The sequence below is a fragment of the Nuphar pumila genome, chromosome 2 (genome assembly GCF_984573655.1).
Source record: "Nuphar pumila chromosome 2, dmNupPumi1.hap1.1, whole genome shotgun sequence".
In the NCBI taxonomy this organism is placed as follows: Eukaryota; Viridiplantae; Streptophyta; class Magnoliopsida; order Nymphaeales; family Nymphaeaceae; genus Nuphar; species Nuphar pumila.
In genome coordinates this window covers 41,929,031-41,946,249 of record NC_143250.1, presented here as the reverse complement: position 1 = coordinate 41,946,249, position 17,219 = coordinate 41,929,031, and the positions used below count along the sequence as shown (strand labels likewise).

The 17,219-nt window shown below is 34.6% G+C and overlaps 1 protein-coding gene across 1 annotated transcript; it reads left to right on the top strand.

Annotated features, from left to right (window-relative positions):
* The first annotated feature begins 13,560 nt into the window (after positions 1-13,560).
* Positions 13,561-17,219, top strand: LOC149845338 (Tetratricopeptide repeat (TPR)-like superfamily protein). Its single transcript, XM_089997573.1, has 2 exons — positions 13,561-13,958; positions 15,884-17,219. Exons 1-2 carry the CDS (start codon positions 13,599-13,601, stop codon positions 17,129-17,131), a joined length of 1,608 nt encoding a protein of 535 aa, XP_089853699.1. The 5' UTR covers positions 13,561-13,598; the 3' UTR covers positions 17,132-17,219.

Genomic DNA, 17,219 nt, shown 5'->3' with positions numbered 1-17,219 from the left:
TTTCTGATTTTCAATCTAAAAAGATCATTTTTAAAGGTAAAAGAAGAAACAATGTGTATGAACTATATCTAGATGAATTACCCTCTTTTAATGAAAAATGTCTTATTGTTTCAAATGAAATTCAATGGTTATGGCATAAGAGACTTGGACATGTTAACTTTAAAATTATTTCAAAATTATCCAAGAATGATCTTGTAAGAGGCCTACCTAGAATACCATATAAAAAGGATCACTTATGTGATGCTTGTCAAAGGGGTAAACAAATCAAGAGTTCTTTTAAAGCAAAAGATATAGTTTCAACAAAACGTCCTCTTGAACTTTTACATTTAGATCTATTTGGACCATCTAGAATTCAAAGTTTGAATGGTAGCAAGTATGCTTTTGTTATAGTAGATGATTATTCTTGATTTACATGGGTGATTTTTCTAAAAAGCAAAAATGATGCTTTTTTAGAATTTTCTAAACTTTGTAGAAGAATTACAAATGAAAAATCTACATCTATTATTAAAATTCGTAGTGATCATGGTGGTGAATTTGAAAATGAATCTTTTCTAAAGTTTTGTGATTTATATGGTATCTCTCACAACTTTGCTTTTCCTAGAGCGGCTCCACAAAATGGAGTTGTTGAAAGAAAGAATAGAACTTTGCAAGAATGTGCTAGAACCATGCTTCAAGATAAAAATTTACCAAAATATTTTTGGGCTGAAGCAATTAATACAACATGTTATGTCTTAAATCGTGTTCTTATTCGACCAATTTTATATAAAACATGTTTTGAATTGTATTATGATCGTATACCAAAGATCTCATATTTCAAAATTTTTGGTAGTAAATGTTTCTTGTTAAATACCAAAGATAATCTTGATAAGTTTGATTCAAAATCAGATGAATCAATATTTCTTGGATATTCTTCTACAAGTAAAGCATATCGTATTTTCAATAAAAGAACATCTTGTATTGAAGAATCTCTACATGTTGCATTTGATGAGAATTGTGAGCAGGTTATTCCTCTAAGCGAAGAAGAAGAAGCAATACTTCAAGAAGAACCCTTGATAGAAAGTACTTCTCAAGAAAATATTTCTCTTCAACCGGTTTGGAAAGAAGTTCATAATCATCCACATGAACAAGTTATTGGTGAAATAAAGAGTGGTGTCCAAACTAGAAGGCAGTTAGAAAAATATATTGCAAATGTTGCTTTCATATCTAAATTAGAACCAAAGAATATCAATGAGGCATGTGATGATGAATTTTGGCTTTTAGCCATGTCTGAAGAACTTAACCAATTTACTAGGAATGATGTTTGGGATCTAGTTGATAGACCAAAGGATCATCCAGTAATTGGAACAAGATGGGTCTTCCGAAATAAGCTGGATGAAAATGGTGAAGTCATTCGTAACAAAGCAAGGCTAGTGGCACAAGGCTATAATCAAGAAAAAGGTATAGATTTTGATGAAACCTATGCACCAGTGGCTCGATTAGAGTCAATTCGTATGATGCTTGCTTTTGCTAGTTACATGAACTTCAAGTTATATCAAATTGATGTTAAGAGTGCATTCTTAAATGGACACATCAATGAAGAAGTTTATGTAGAGCAACCTCCAGGCTTTGAAAATGAGAAATATCCAGAAAAGGTCTACAAATTGAAAAGAGCTCTGTATGGACTCAAACAAGCACCAAGAGCGTGGTATGAAAGACTACGAAATTTTCTAGAACAATCTGGTTTTTCCATTGGTCGGGTAGACTCCACTTTATTTATTAAACATTTTAATTCAGATATTCTTATTGTGCAAATTTATGTTGATGACATAATATTTGGTTCTACTAATGATTCTCTTTGTAAAGAATTTGCTAAAGCTATGCAGGAAGAGTTTGAAATGAGCTTGATGGGCGAATTAAACTACTTCCTTGGACTTCAAATAAAGCAAACTGAAGAAGGAATCTTCATCAATCAGGCTAAGTATACAAAAGAACTTCTCAAGAGATTTGGGATGGACTCATCGAAATCAAGAAGGAATCCTATGAGTACAACTACTTCTCTTGATAAAGATGAAAATGGTAAAAGTGTAGATACTAAGCTCTACAGAGGTATGATCGGATCTCTATTATACTTAACTGCTAGTCGACCTGATATTATGTTTAGTGTTTGTATGTGTGCAAGATTTCAAGCTTATCCAAAGGAATCTCATTTAACTACAGTAAAACAAATTCTTCGTTATTTGAAAGATACTTCAGATTTCGGTTTGTTTTACCCAAAATCATCTTCCTTTGATTTAGTTTCATATAGTGATGCAGATTTTGCAGAAAGTAAATCTGATCGCAAGAGTACTAGTGGAACTTGTCATTTCTTGGGAAATTCCTTAGTCTCTTGGTTTAGTAAAAAGCAAAATTCAGTATCACTCTCAACAACTGAAGCTGAATATATAGCGGCTAGTTTAGCATGTTCACAAGTACTTTGGATGAAACAAACCTTAAAAGATTTTGGTTTGAATTACTCCACAACAACTATTTATTGTGATAACACTAGTGCTATAAATCTTTCGAAAAATCCTATTCAGCACTCAAGAACTAAGCATATTGAAGTTAGACATCATTTTTTAAGAGATCATGTGTTAAAAGGAGATATTTCGTTAAATTTTATTTCCACTAAAGAACAACATGCCGATATCTTCACTAAACCTCTTAAAAATGAAGATTTTATGAGAATTAGGAGAGAACTAGGTATTTGCTCATTTTTGGATTTATAAAAATGCTGATTTTTGAACAAAATCTCAAAATCGCACTATATTAGTCGACCGATAAAATTTTAGTCGACTGGTGTTTTATATTTTGGAATGTATCGCACCATATTAGTCAACCGATATATTTCTAGTCGACTGATGATATTTTTAGAATAAGTCGCACTTTTTAGTCGACCGATAAAGTTTTAGTCGACTAATTTTTTTTTAAAAAAAATTTAAGTGAAGGGACCCGACACCCCTTGGATTTGTTTTAAAAACCGTTTTTTTTTAAAAAGAGGCATCGTTTCACTTCGTACCTTTTCGTTTTCTCTTAAAAACGAAACCCTTAAACCCCTCTTTCTCTCTTGCCTCTCTCTCTTCCGAAAAACCCTCTGAGTGTCGTTCGACTCCATCATCACCGGGATTTTCTTACCGTAACAGGGAGACGCCGGAATCTTCTGGCCGTGATCTTGAAACGCCGGAACTCTCTTGCCGTGACAGTGCTTTGCCGGAATCCCCTTTTGGCCGACTTCTCCTCATCGTTAGCCACCACATTGTCCTTCGTTTTTTATCGCCGGAAAGTTTTTTTTCCCCTTGCCGGACGTCATTTGGAAGCCGACATTTTGGTAACCATGCCTCGCACGAAGTCTGCATCTGCAAAAGGTTTAGGTTCTCCTCCTCCTACACCTACTTCAAGACATGGTTTTTCACTAAGATTACTTCGCAATCCTCTTCTCTATGACACTTTTGGATCAATTTCTGCACTACCTATTTTACCAGGCTGAAATGTTCTATTTCACTTGTTTTCTCGTTACAAAATAAGAGAATTATTTCCTGGTATTTCACATCTTTTTGATGCTTGTACAGACACCCTTCACTATCCTTTTCTTGTTCACTTGTTTTACACGAATTTACAAATGAATCATGAAACTGGAGTTTTGTCTTCTCTTGTTCGTGATGTTGAAATCGAGTTTGATTCAAAATTACTTGGAGAAATTCTTGAAATTCCACCTTCAGACACTCTTTTCAACACTATTGAATTGAATGATGAAAGAGTTTTTGAACAAATTCTTCTTCCAGAAGCACCTCACTGCCCTCCTTTCAAAAATACTAATCTTCAAACTCGTGCACGCATTGCTGGACGAATCCTTGCCCACAATGTTCTACCCAAAACTGGTTCTTTTGATTATTATTCCACAGATCTATCTACGTCTCTTTATGTTTTATTTGGAAATATTTCTGTCAACTGGGCCAATGTGTATTTTACAAACTTGTGGAAACAAAAACCATTTCTTCCTTATGGTTGTCTTTTAACCCGTATTTTTAGACATTTTAAAGTTCCTTTAACAAATGAAAAGTACATTGAGCAAAAAGAGTTCTTTGATCAAACAATTTTTAAAAGAATGAAAATTAAATATCTGCCTCCTTTAAATGTTGATCAAACTGAACCATCTGATCCTAATGAACCATCTATTTCTGAACCTTCACCCTCTGCGACACCTTCATCTCATGCAAAAAGAAAGAAATTTTCGACAAATCAAGACCATGATGAAGTTATGCAGAGACTGGAAGCTTTGGAGCTGCATCAACACACCTTTCGTGAAGATGTGACTCAACAACTTGCTTCAATTCAGAAGGATGTAACTGCCATTAAGGATTTGCTAAACTCTCTTTTCTGATCTTTGATCTTTGAAAAACTTACTGGGTTGTAATATTTTTAAACTTGTATCTCTATTTTGCTTATGCTATTTTTGCCCTTACTCTTTTTTATTCTGACAAAGGGGGAGAAAAAGATAAAGATAGCATTACTTTAAAATTGCAGGGAGATCTTGAGAAAAAGATGATAGCAATTACATTACAGGAGATCTTGCATGAGAAATGCAAAATTAAGAGAAAAAGAAAGCTTTGAATGAATGTATTTCTAAATGCATGAAGAAATGATGAATGAAAATGCAAACCAATCAATATGTGATATATGTGCTTTAAATGTGCTAACTTTTAATGTTTTGCAGCATATTGATAGGGGGAGTAAAATCTCCATCTATGCATCTAAATGCTTCATCTTTGATTAAGTTTGTCATCATAAAAAGGGGGGAGATTGTTACAACAATGAAGCCATACATGATACTTCAAGTACAAGGTTTTAATGATGAGCAAGTAGAATCAACTGCATTTCAGCTAAGGCTATGAAGAAATTGAAGAATTCGGTGAAGAATCCTTGAAGACTAGTGTGCAAATGTTTAATTCATTAAAAGTCTTAGATTCTTGTAAGAGCCTTACTTAGAGTGCATATTTAGGTTGCATTTCACCTTAAAAGTCTTTAGAAAAACTTTTCTAAAAGAAATTCTTTTGAAAATCTTTTTAGAAAACTCTTTTCTTATTTTTTTATGTTTATTAGTCGACCAATAGACTTATCAGTCGACTAATCTTTTCGCGCCATATTTTCTAAAAAGTCATTCTTGTCAAATTAGTCGACCGAAGATTTTATCAGTCGACTGGACAGAATGTCTGTTTTCTGGAAAATTAGCAGTAGTCGATTAATGCTTTTTATCAGTCGACTGAACAGAATGTTTGTTTTTTAGAAGTTTTTAGCAGCAGTCGACTAAAAGGTTTTTCAGTCTACTGATGATATTATCAGTCGACTAACTTTTCTCAAGTCGACTAAGTTTCAAAAGTTCAGATTTTCAAACGGCTCGATTAACAGATCAGTCGACCGACGATAACTGTCAGTCTACTCATAACTAACTATTAGTCGACTAACTAATGTTTCAGTCGACTAATTTTGTCGTTTTCCTGAAACTTCAAAAAAGGCGTGTCTTTTCATTTTTCAAACGTTTTGATCGTTCAAAATGGACAGTTTTGACACCCTTTCATACTCTCAACATATGAAATCTTTTAACTATAAATATGAGTGCATTCTACACTCAAAAACATAAAATTCAATAGAATTATATTGAATTACTTCTTGCTTTTCACTCCTATTCATTCAAGTATTTGTTTTCTCACTCACGTGATATTTTCACTTCAGTTTTTCACTCAAATCACTTTGAGAGATAGTGAATTCGTGAGTAGAGTGTTTCAACAACCTCAAAAGCCAATTGCATCTCATTTGCATTCAAAAGGAAGGCTCATAGGTTGTATTGTAAGTTGTTATTTCTTTTGTGTAAAAAGAAGGACTCCTTGGTGTAAAGGAGTTGTTTGCTTTCAGTAGGATTGTTACTGAAAGTGGGACCGGTTATGGTCTGTGTGATCTTGTAGTTTACAAGGTTGATAGTGGAAAATCTCAAGCGGGTTTTGCTTGGGGACTGGATGTAGGTCGGGTTTGACCGAACCAGGATAAAATCTTGTGTTCTTTGTGTGTTTGCTTTGAGATTTGCAAAATCATTCAATATTCCGCAGAAATTTTTAAAAGCACTATTCACCCCCCCTCTAGTGCTCGTTGTCTCGATCCTAGTGCACTTTCAGATAGTACGGATGTTCGTTGCTCCATGACTTTCCAATGATTGAGATACATCATCTTCATTGCAACTAGTTGATATGCTCAACACTATCATGAGCAAAATATCAATGTGTGTTAGCCAGCGCATACATTTACTACGATTTATTCAGGATGCATATAACAACGGCTACCGATTAGTTAAGCAAGTCAAAGAAATGATTGAATGAATCACAGTATCAAAGCAACAACATAATAGCTTACAAATCGATAATAACAAACAAAACCATATCTCATAAATCAACACTAGAAAACACATAATATCTTACAAATCGATATACGACAATTCAACATAATATATTACAAATCGGTATACAACAATTCATCATAATATCCTACAAATCGATATACGATAATTCAGCATAATATATTCCAAATCGATATTAACAACCAAAACAATATCTCACAAATCAACACTAAAAAATATATAATATCCTACAAATCGATATACGATAATTCATCATAATATATTACAAATCGATATTAACAACCAAAATAATATCTCACAAATCAACACTAGAAAACACATAATATCTTACAAATCGATATACAACAATTCAGCATAATATATTACAAAACAATATTAACAACCAAAACAATATCTCACAAATCGACACTAAAAAACACATAATAACTTACAAATCAATATACGGCAATTCAACATAATATATTACAAATCGATATTAACAACCAAAACAATATCTCACAAATCGACACTAGAAAACATATAATATCCTACAAATCGATATACGACAATTCAACATAATATATTATAAATTGATATTAACAACCAAAACAATATCTCATAAATCAACACTAGAAAATACATAATATCTTACAAATCAATATACGACAATTCAGCATAATATATTACAAATCAATATTAACAACCAAAACAATATCTCACAAATCGACACTGGAAAACACATAATATCTTACAAATCGATATACGGAAATTCAACATAATATATTACAAATCGATAATAACAAACAAAATAATATCTCACAAATCAACACTAAAAAACATATATTATCTTACAAATCAATATACGGCAATTCAGCATAATATCTTACAAATCGATATACGGCAATTCAACATAATATATTACAAATCGATATTAACAACCAAAACAATATCTGACAATTCGATACTAGAAAACACATAATATCTTACAAATCGAGATACGACAATTCAGCATAATATATTACAAATCGGTATACGGTAATTCAACATAATATCTTATAAATTGATATACGACAATTCAGCATAATATATTATAAATCGATATTAACGATCAAGTCAATATCTCACAAATCGATACTAGAAAACACATAATATTTTACAAATCGATATATGGTAATTCAGCATAATATATTACAAATCAATATTAACAACCAAAATAATGTCTCACAAATCGAAACTAGAAAACACATAATATCTTACAAATTGATGTACATCAATTCAGCATAATATATTACAGATCGATATTAACAAACAAAACAATATCTCACAAATCGACACTAGAAAACACATAATATTTTATAAATCGATATACGATAATTCAACATAATATATTACAAATCGATATTAACAACCAAAACAATATCTCACAAATCGATATACATGTTACTACAACTTTGATTTGCATTACATTGCATATACTGAGTGAATGAATGATACCGGATGGGGTAGAGGCCCTTGCTCGCATCTATAACCAAGCATTCTTGTCAACATATCCCACCGCCTTACAAATATCTTCAAGTTTCCAACCGTCGAAACCATAAAATCTACCTGTAATAACAAAACAACACCTTAATGGCACTCACGACGACATACGTTCTTCAACAATAGCATGATGACATGGAAAGATACTCACCACGCTTTAATGACACTTATTGAAATATTTGTTCATCATTGTTTTTTTCATACTAGCTAACGAAAATGAAGAAGAAGAGAAGACTGTAAATAGAGATGGTCGACAAATTCCCCTATGATGCTCACCAATGATCGAACCAATCATTCGATTTATAGTTATCTCCACGAGGTAGGAACAAACCCAAAAAAGTTTTCTATCTAACACAAGGCAGGAATGAGAAGGCGGCCATGTATTGTAACACAAGCTAAAAACAAAGGTAGAACGTGCAAATCTATTTACGAGAAGCGGGAGGACATTTTCGTCCAATGCATATCTATCTTACGAGAGGATATTTTCGTCAAAAGCATATCTACCTTTTTTATATGTTATTTTATTATAAAGTCATCGTGGGCAACATTGGCATATGAATTATTGCGGGTTCCAAGATATTCCTCCATACACACCGGAACATGCAAATTTGTGTTTTGGGAAAAACACACATCACCCTATCGTGTATCGTAGAATTGGCTTTGGCTTTTCTCATGCCAGTTTTCCATGATTCAATGTTTTTCTCTCTTACCAAATGGAAGAAAAAAGGTGTAGATTCCACAAATTCACTTCGACGCCCTCCGGTCAGGAGATCCCAAACAGAGCCTTATTGTTCTAGGTGAAAAATCTCGTCTTGTTCTAATAGAGATTCTCTTTCACTCTATTGCATTGTAAAGTTAGATCTTTTGGAGTCTGAGTACTATTTTAGTTTAGTTTCAGTTTATATTCATTTTCAATTATGAGTATGGATTTCTACTTTGTGGGTCCCACCATTAATGCAATGGTGTCAGATTGTGCTTGCAACATAGTGCTCTCCATATTTAACATCTTTCTCTCTCTTATATATAGAAAAATTAAAAATTAGGCACCTTTTGTAAATTATTCTATTCAATAAGTTAATCATTGATGCGTAAATCCATTTGAGAATTTTCTTGCATTTATGCTAGGTTGATATGGATTGACCGTTGACCATATCTCCTGTTGAAAGCAATGCTAGAGAATTTTTTTTTCCATTTTCTTCATGTGGTTACTTGCTGCTAAGGCTGGGAAACCAGACGAGCAGCTCCCATTCAACTAGGCTAAAAAATTGAGCTCCACGAACCAAACTACAAGCCAGCTCGTTTAGGTAAATGAGCCGATTGAGCACGAACATGTCAAGCTTAACTCAGCTCAGCTCAACTAGAATAAGCTTACTTTACTTATTATGTATTTTAAACATATCATAGATATAAAATGCAAACTATATATGCCCTATACATGTATTATACATATATTATATATACTTTATACATTATCAAGCTTAAAGAATACTTTAAAAAACAATTTATTTAATGAGCCAGATCGTAAAACATGTCATGCAACCAGCTCGGGCTTGGCTCAGCTCATGACGAGCTCATGGGCCGAGCCTGAGGAGGGGCTTATTCTTAATGAGCTGAGGCCGTACAGCCCAAGCTCGGCTTATTCGGCTCATTTACCAGCCCTACTTCCTGCTGTTCTCTCTTAATAATTATAAATTTGGAGTTGTTAACTTGGTTGGCTTTTAGCATGCATATTTTTTCTGTTGGAGTAGAAGAATAAAATCATGATGGTGGTTATTCTTTGCTATTCCGAAGGATACGATTGCCATTAACTCGTCGGCTTTTTTGTGTCATTCTTCTTTCTTGGTCTAACTGGGTAAGCATTTCTGCCAGCATTATCCCCAGGAAGCTCTTGGTCACTAGATTATGAAACATATTACTTAGTTGATGCCTAAATAGGATATTAGGAAACCAGCTTCTATTTCTTATTGGCCTTGGTTACACGAGTCCAGCATATGCTGCAGCCACAGCCTGCCATATCTTTTGTTGTTGATGGTCTGAGGGCCATCACGCTGAATTTGGTCTCATGAATCTGGTCGGTGCAGCACAGAGGCAGTTAACTTGCTTACAGAGGGCAGGATGAAGGTTGTAGGCACAATAACTTGTGTTGCTGGAGCTGTACTAATGGCAACTTTTAGGGCTCCTGTGGTCATTGGTATGGGTTCGTAGATCTTGGTGCTCATGGCAAGATAAGTGCTATATCCCAGCAGGAGCCTATTCAGTGGTTGGCCAATGGTTTGTTGGTGTTTGGGCTTGAAAAATGGCATAACTGCCTATGCATGGCTATTTATCTGGCTTTTCAGGCAATTTAGCATTTTGTGGTTTCTGTAGCTTTTGCTTTCCTATGAAATGGTATGACTGCAGACATAATTTGAGTTTTTGAAATGAAAAGGGAAAGAACATCAAAACAGTCCACTGGCATTTGATGTATGAGACATTTATTACCCTTTTAAACAAAAATGAACGATTTTGTTGTCTATTATGTTCCACTATGGAGCCTGATGACAGTGTAATGAACATGATAAATTACTGGTATTTTTTTCCATTATAGGTTATTCACTACTTGTTAACTATCCCTATAAATTAAACTGTACTATGAGGCATGGGCAGTCTGGCAGTTTAAAGGTTTTTTGTGATCCTTCGTGACTGCGTTTAGCCCAGAGTTACCGGAAGCTTGTTAGATAGGTGAGAAGCCCACTTCTCGAAAACTCACTTCGAAAGTGCAATACTCCTCGCTTCCGAAACTTTATGAGAACCATGATTCCCCCATGCTTCTCTTATGAATTTTACACACTTCATCTATTCTTCTTATATGTTCTCTTACTCAACATTTCGTTTTTTTTATATATTTTCTCTCGCTCACTTTCATGTGCTTTCTCTAAATTGGTAGTAATCGTTTTTAGATTTTGTTTAAAAAATTTAATTCTTACACTAAAAAAATCATGAAATTTAAGAATAGTTACATTTATTTTAGTTTTTATTTGTGTTTTATTTTGATTTTCATCCAATTCTTATATTTTTTTTATTCCTCACTTCCCACTTTTTATACATTTTAAAATGCATCGCTTCTTGTTTTCACTTTTCATATCATTTTTCACTTTTGCTTTTTAGTTCGACAACCTTGGTTTAGCCTAGTATTGTAAATTCAGTGTTGGGATTTTCTGACAAAGTATATATATATATATATATATATATATATATATATATATATATATATATATATATATATATATATATATATATATATATATGGTTAATCTAACATTAAACTAGTTGTATTTAACGTTAGATGGATTCAACCCTATTAAATGACTAACACCTTTAAAAGATTACCATTTTTTGAAAATGCAAAGGTAATTTTTATGGTAAAAAGGGTAACTTTGATAGTCATGAAGTTATTTTTTGAAAAAAGGTGTTTGACTTTTCAATTTCTCCAAGTTCAAAAGGCCTATAATGCTAAAAAAAATAATCATGCATTTTTAAAAAATACCATTCTTTTAAGAGTATTTTAGTAATTTTAATAAAGTTGAATCATCTAATGTTAAACACAACTAGTTTAATGTTAGATTTTATATATAATGTCCGGGCCCTCATTGGCGAAACAAAAATACCTTCTATGGTTTCTACAAGGATTAGACTTGTTTAAATTGTAAATCTGCTATTAATACATGAGAGTCATTTTCATTCATTTAGCTCTTTTATCTCAACAGCTACTGCCTCTTGATGCTGGTTCAATTAAAAGATTGTCTTGAACTTCATTTTTTGTCGCCTGGAAGTATGCTTCACGCTTTATGTACACTGCAGCCAGTTCTTTGACCTATCTTTTTTCCCCCACATCCTTTAACGTGGGTCAATAGGCTAATGTTGGCATCCACAGTTCAGTGTTTATATTAGCCTGAATTAACTTGGACTACTGTTTCAAACATGCTTTCCGTCCTCTTTTGCTTAAATTATTTGCCTTTCGCTTTCCCAATTTCATTGTGCAATTTAGATGAGTTTGTTTTCTGTTGTCTGATTTGTTATGTATACTGAATTTTGATCCTAGCCTTAACTACGGGAAGATATAGCCTTTGAATAGTGTATTGGTGATGAATATGGTTGCCAAATGCGGATAGTTGGTATTAGGTTTAGAGATCTGAGTTTGAGACTTGAGACATTTCTGCTGCTTTCAGACTTTTTTCCATCCGATCCATCAAGGTCACCAGAATCCATCCAGATAACCTGTGTCTGGGTTATGTCAGGTCAAGAAAATGAAAGGTTCAGACCCGTATTATTTACAGTCTTTAACAATATATTTGTTTACTTGAAAATACAGACAAAATACACGAGGCATGTTGGGTTTGATCTGTATCATAGCTCAAACCCGAACTGTAGATTTTTTCTGGTCAGGATCAGGTCGACTTGAATAGTGTTCAGGTTGGCATTTTTAAGGGGTTGAGATCAGGTGATATTTGTTTTTCTTTTTTTCGACATAGAAAGCTGGGGTGCAAAAACCCATACCAATTATACAATCATACCATTTGGGGTTCGAACTTGCAACGTCCCAACACAAGGTGACATGCACTAACTGCTCCTGCCAGACAAGGGGAGCCCCTGTTAGTGAGATCAGGTGATACAGAAAATCACTACCAATGGTGATTTTTTCCAATACCCAGGATACATTATGGTGGTACGGAGCACCACCATTTTGAGCTCGTTCAAGGGAATTTTGTTACCACCAGAGCTTTTTGGTGGTGAACATGCCCTCTGTACAGTATGTAGTGGAGTAGATTTTTAATATCACCTGATCCCAACCCATTTTTAAGACCATTCCCTGAAATCCTGGTTTGGGTAGGGTCCCCGATCTCACACAGCCCTGAATACCAAGTTCATAGTTGCAGTCCCTAGCGCATCGTGTTTCAGATGTCCTAGTATCAGATACTGATACCAAACTCTGTCTCTGGAACTATAGAAACAAGTATCAAATGCTTAAGAAACATGTCTCAATTACTTAGGAATCACACACCAATATGTTACAACTGAATATCAATATCAAGTTGGTTTCTATTAGCATTTCTACATACAAAAAAAATATATTTTATAAAAATTATTGTATTTATTAAGATTTTTTAATATTATAAGAAGATTTTATTATACAATAATAATTGATTTTTATATTATGTTTAACAATTTTAATTTGTAGGTATCTCTATAATAATATGTATTACGTATCTTTTTTTTAGAAACTCGTACTAATTCTTTCAGAAAGATTATATATTTATTAGAAACTACATTTTATGGAATTGTATCACATTCCCTTCAAATAAAAATGTACCTGAAACTTTTTAAGCCTTCACTTAACCGTACCAGTACCTCGTATATGTACATATTTCTAGCAGTAAATAAGGGATGTGGACCGGTACCAAAATTGATATGGGTAAACCCAGGTTCAACTCATGGCCATTCGGTTGAGCGCATGTTCAAGGAGTGATGTGGATCTGGATAAAACCCGGTTCAATGCAGAGCCCAACTCTCTCTCTCTCTCTCTCTCTCTCTCTCTAGCCAGAGCCATTGAGACATCATCCTGATCCTCATCATCTCTCGCACTCTGAACTGCGATACGTGGAATTACTCTCTCTCTCTCATGAACTCTCAATGCCATAACCCCTCATTGAACCCTCTGCAACTCCCCTTCTCCACCCCACGATTCCCGTTTCTGACGTTTCTCTCCGTCTCTCACGCTCTTCGGCGCAACCCATCCTCCCTCTCTCTCTACTCTTCCTTTACCCAAGTTCACAACTACGGGACCATCGACTACGAGAGCAGAGAAGCATGGAATTGGAGGTCTCTCTATCGAAGGATTGCGACGATGGGCGACCCCAATTTGGGGTCGTCGTCCATCCTGAACCGCTGGAAGAAAGAGGGGAGGATGGCGTCTCCCTGGGAGCTCCGTAGAGTCATTAAGGAGCTGCGGAAGTTTCGACGCTTCAAACTCGCTCTCGAGGTCGATCCATCTCCCCACTTTATTTTTTGCTTCTCATTCCTCTCTCTGTGATAGTTTGATTGATTGTTTTTGGTGTTCAGGAGTTCTTTTCTTTGTGATCATTTGACTTTTTTTCTTATATATCCTTGTTCTTTATATTTTATTTGTTTAAGTTTTGTGAGAAGTTTGTTGGATTCCCCTATTTTGACGTCTTTTTTAATGGTTTAATTGTAATTTTCAATTTACAACTGGGAATTATATACGCACACACACACACGAGAGAGAGAGAGAGAGAGAGAGAGAGAGAGAGTTCACGTGCACAAACAGACACACACTCACACATTCATATATGTGTGTGTTGGTGTGCGCATGTACGTATGTGTATGTGTGTACTTTGTGTTTAGAAATTTTCACAGGACTTAACATTAAGTAAAGACTATATAATTTCATCTTTTCTTTTGTTACATATTTTTGGTGTTTATAGGGCATGCTTAAACGAGTGGATCTGCGATCTGACAGTGAAAAATTCAAAAACTTTTAGAAATGAAAAAAATAAACAAAATTGGCGGTGAAGTATATTGTCAATGGACTCCCTAGGGGCCATCACAGGCATGGGATAGTTAGTGTAAGCAGTTTCAGATTCTGACAGGGTGAATGTGGTTCAGAGTAATTTTTTTGTTACACAAATTACAATTTTGTGGGGCTAGAGGTTGTAAATTCTAAGTGGGCAGTTGTTTAGGTGGTGATTACAGAAATGTGTCTTCAGTTCATGTATTTGATATCCAATTAAAAACAAAAAGATGTCAAGGACTCGGTTAAATTTAATGGCAGGGTGTTGTCGTTAGTTAATTGGAGTCAGTCACCTTAGGAAGCTGCATTCTGTCATGTTACCTGTACTGGTAAATAGTCTTTTGGTCTTCTCAGCTGGTGAAGTTTAACTATGGCACCTTGATTGTTGAGGACCCAGTAGCTACATGATGATTTGTCAATTTTTGTGTAGTGTGTTAATAGCAACATTGTCCTTTAGGGACGAATAAACAGCTCAGATTCAAATTATCAGCTGGATAGTCTGGGTTTATCTTTTTCTGGATTCATGTAGCATTTTCTTCCATTTTCTTTGGTAAGCCAAATTTGGGTTTCTTCTGGTTTGAAGGGTTTCAAATGAAGTATTGTATATTATGTATGTATATATGCATGTATTATATGTATCACAGTTATTATTGTCCTGGTTATTTTGAATTTCTTGCAATATCCTTGTGAGAATTGAAAGCATCTTGAGAAAATTTAGGACTACACCAATACAAATCTCTTCTAATGATATTTGATATTTCGTTATCAGTTATCACAATGTTTGAGGGAGAAGCTCAAGCTCTAAGCGTTTTCAGTGAAAGCCTGATACAAATTTTGTTGACAATGCTCTATAAAAATCAATATGTACATGTAAGGAACATGCAGACAAAGGCATGGAAGCAAATGCATATACACAAATCAGATTAATTTTCACAATCAAAACCAGGATGTGAATACAAAATTTCTTACAGGGCAAGATACCCTTCAAACTAAATTGTGGACAAATTGGTCTGACTAGAATCACCATGCACTAGCAGCCATACCTCCTCATTTATAGTCCCCTCTTATGATCTTTGTTGTATTTAGCTGACCAGTATAATCCATGGAAGGCTTATTCAAAACTAATGTATCTTTGTAGACCTCTTCTTTTGTGTTCACTTGCCATTTAGATCATCAACAACAAAAAGGTTCCTTTGAAGGGTAAATTACAAAAAGTTAGCATTGCTAAAATGAAAATGCATGAGACTTTTCGATAACTAAATATTTTTATGATGTCTGTCATTTTCTGGCATCCATTTTATTTGTGATAATGAATTTTAAACTGCCTCAGTTGTTATGATGCAAGTGCTCAACTTCATTTCTGATATTTCTTCCAGGTATATGACTGGATACTTGAACAACACAAAGGATTTGAAGTATCCTCAAGTGATATTGCAATCCAGTTAGATTTAATCTCCAAAGTGCATGGTATTTCTCATGCTGAGGAATTCTTCCTGAGTCTTCCAGAGAATTCTAGAGATGAAAGAACATCTGGTGCTCTTCTCAATGCCTATGTCCATGCAAAAGCGAAGCACAAGGCCGAGATTCTCATAGAGAAAATGAGATCAGAAGGTTACCTCTCTCATGCTCTTCCCTTCAATGATATAATGACTCTGTATATGAAAATAAACGAATTTGAAAAGGTGGATTTGATGATCCAAGAGATGAAGGAGAAGAATATAGCCTTGGATATTTATTCCTACAATATTTGGATAACGACTTGTGCTGCAATGGGCAACATGGAGAAGATGGAAGAAGTGTTTAAGCAAATGAAACTGGACAATAATACCAGTATCAATTGGACTACATATAGTACATTGGCAGCCATGTATGTCAGGCTTGGCATGTTTCAAAAAGCTGAGAACTGCTTGCATGAGGTTGAGAGTCGAATTTCTGGTCGTGACCGAACACCATATGATCATCTTGTTAGTCTGTATGCGAATATTGGCAAGAAGGAAGAGGTTTACCGTGTCTGGCAGTCATATAAAGCAAGTTTTGAAAGTATACACAACTCGAGTTATCGCTCTATGATATCTTCATTAGTTAGAATGGGAGATATAAATGGTGCTGAAGAGGTTTACAAGGAGTGGGAGTCCATTAAAACGATTTATGATCCCAGAATCTGCAATGTTTTACTGGCTTGTTATGTCAGGGAAGGGATGTTGGAGAAGGCTGAGGGATTCCTCAAGCATGTTTGCAAAACAGGTGGGCGGCCAAACTCAACTACATGGGAGATCCTAGTAGAGGGATTTATCAAAGAGAGAGAAATAGAGAAAGCACTGTCGGCCATGAGGGAAGCAGCATCCATCAAGAAGTTCCGGAGCTGGCAACCAAAACCAAAGAACATTGGCTCCTTGATGGAAATATGTGAGGAGAAAGGTGACACGGTGAATGCTGCATTGCTGGTGGAGATTCTGAGGAAGGTGAAATGTTTAGATACTGAAACATACAATTCTTTGATTAGAACTTCTGTTATAGCTGGTAAACTTGTTGATGGTTTTAATTTGTGCAAGGAAAATTATAAAGTTAATAGGGATGATGGGACTTCTGGTGCTTGTGAACCTGATCCACTTTATATATTCTGATGCATGAATTATCAAGGTATTTGGATCTATTAATCTGACAGTAATTATTGCAGTTCAACATAATAAAAGATGCTGAAAATTACAAAAA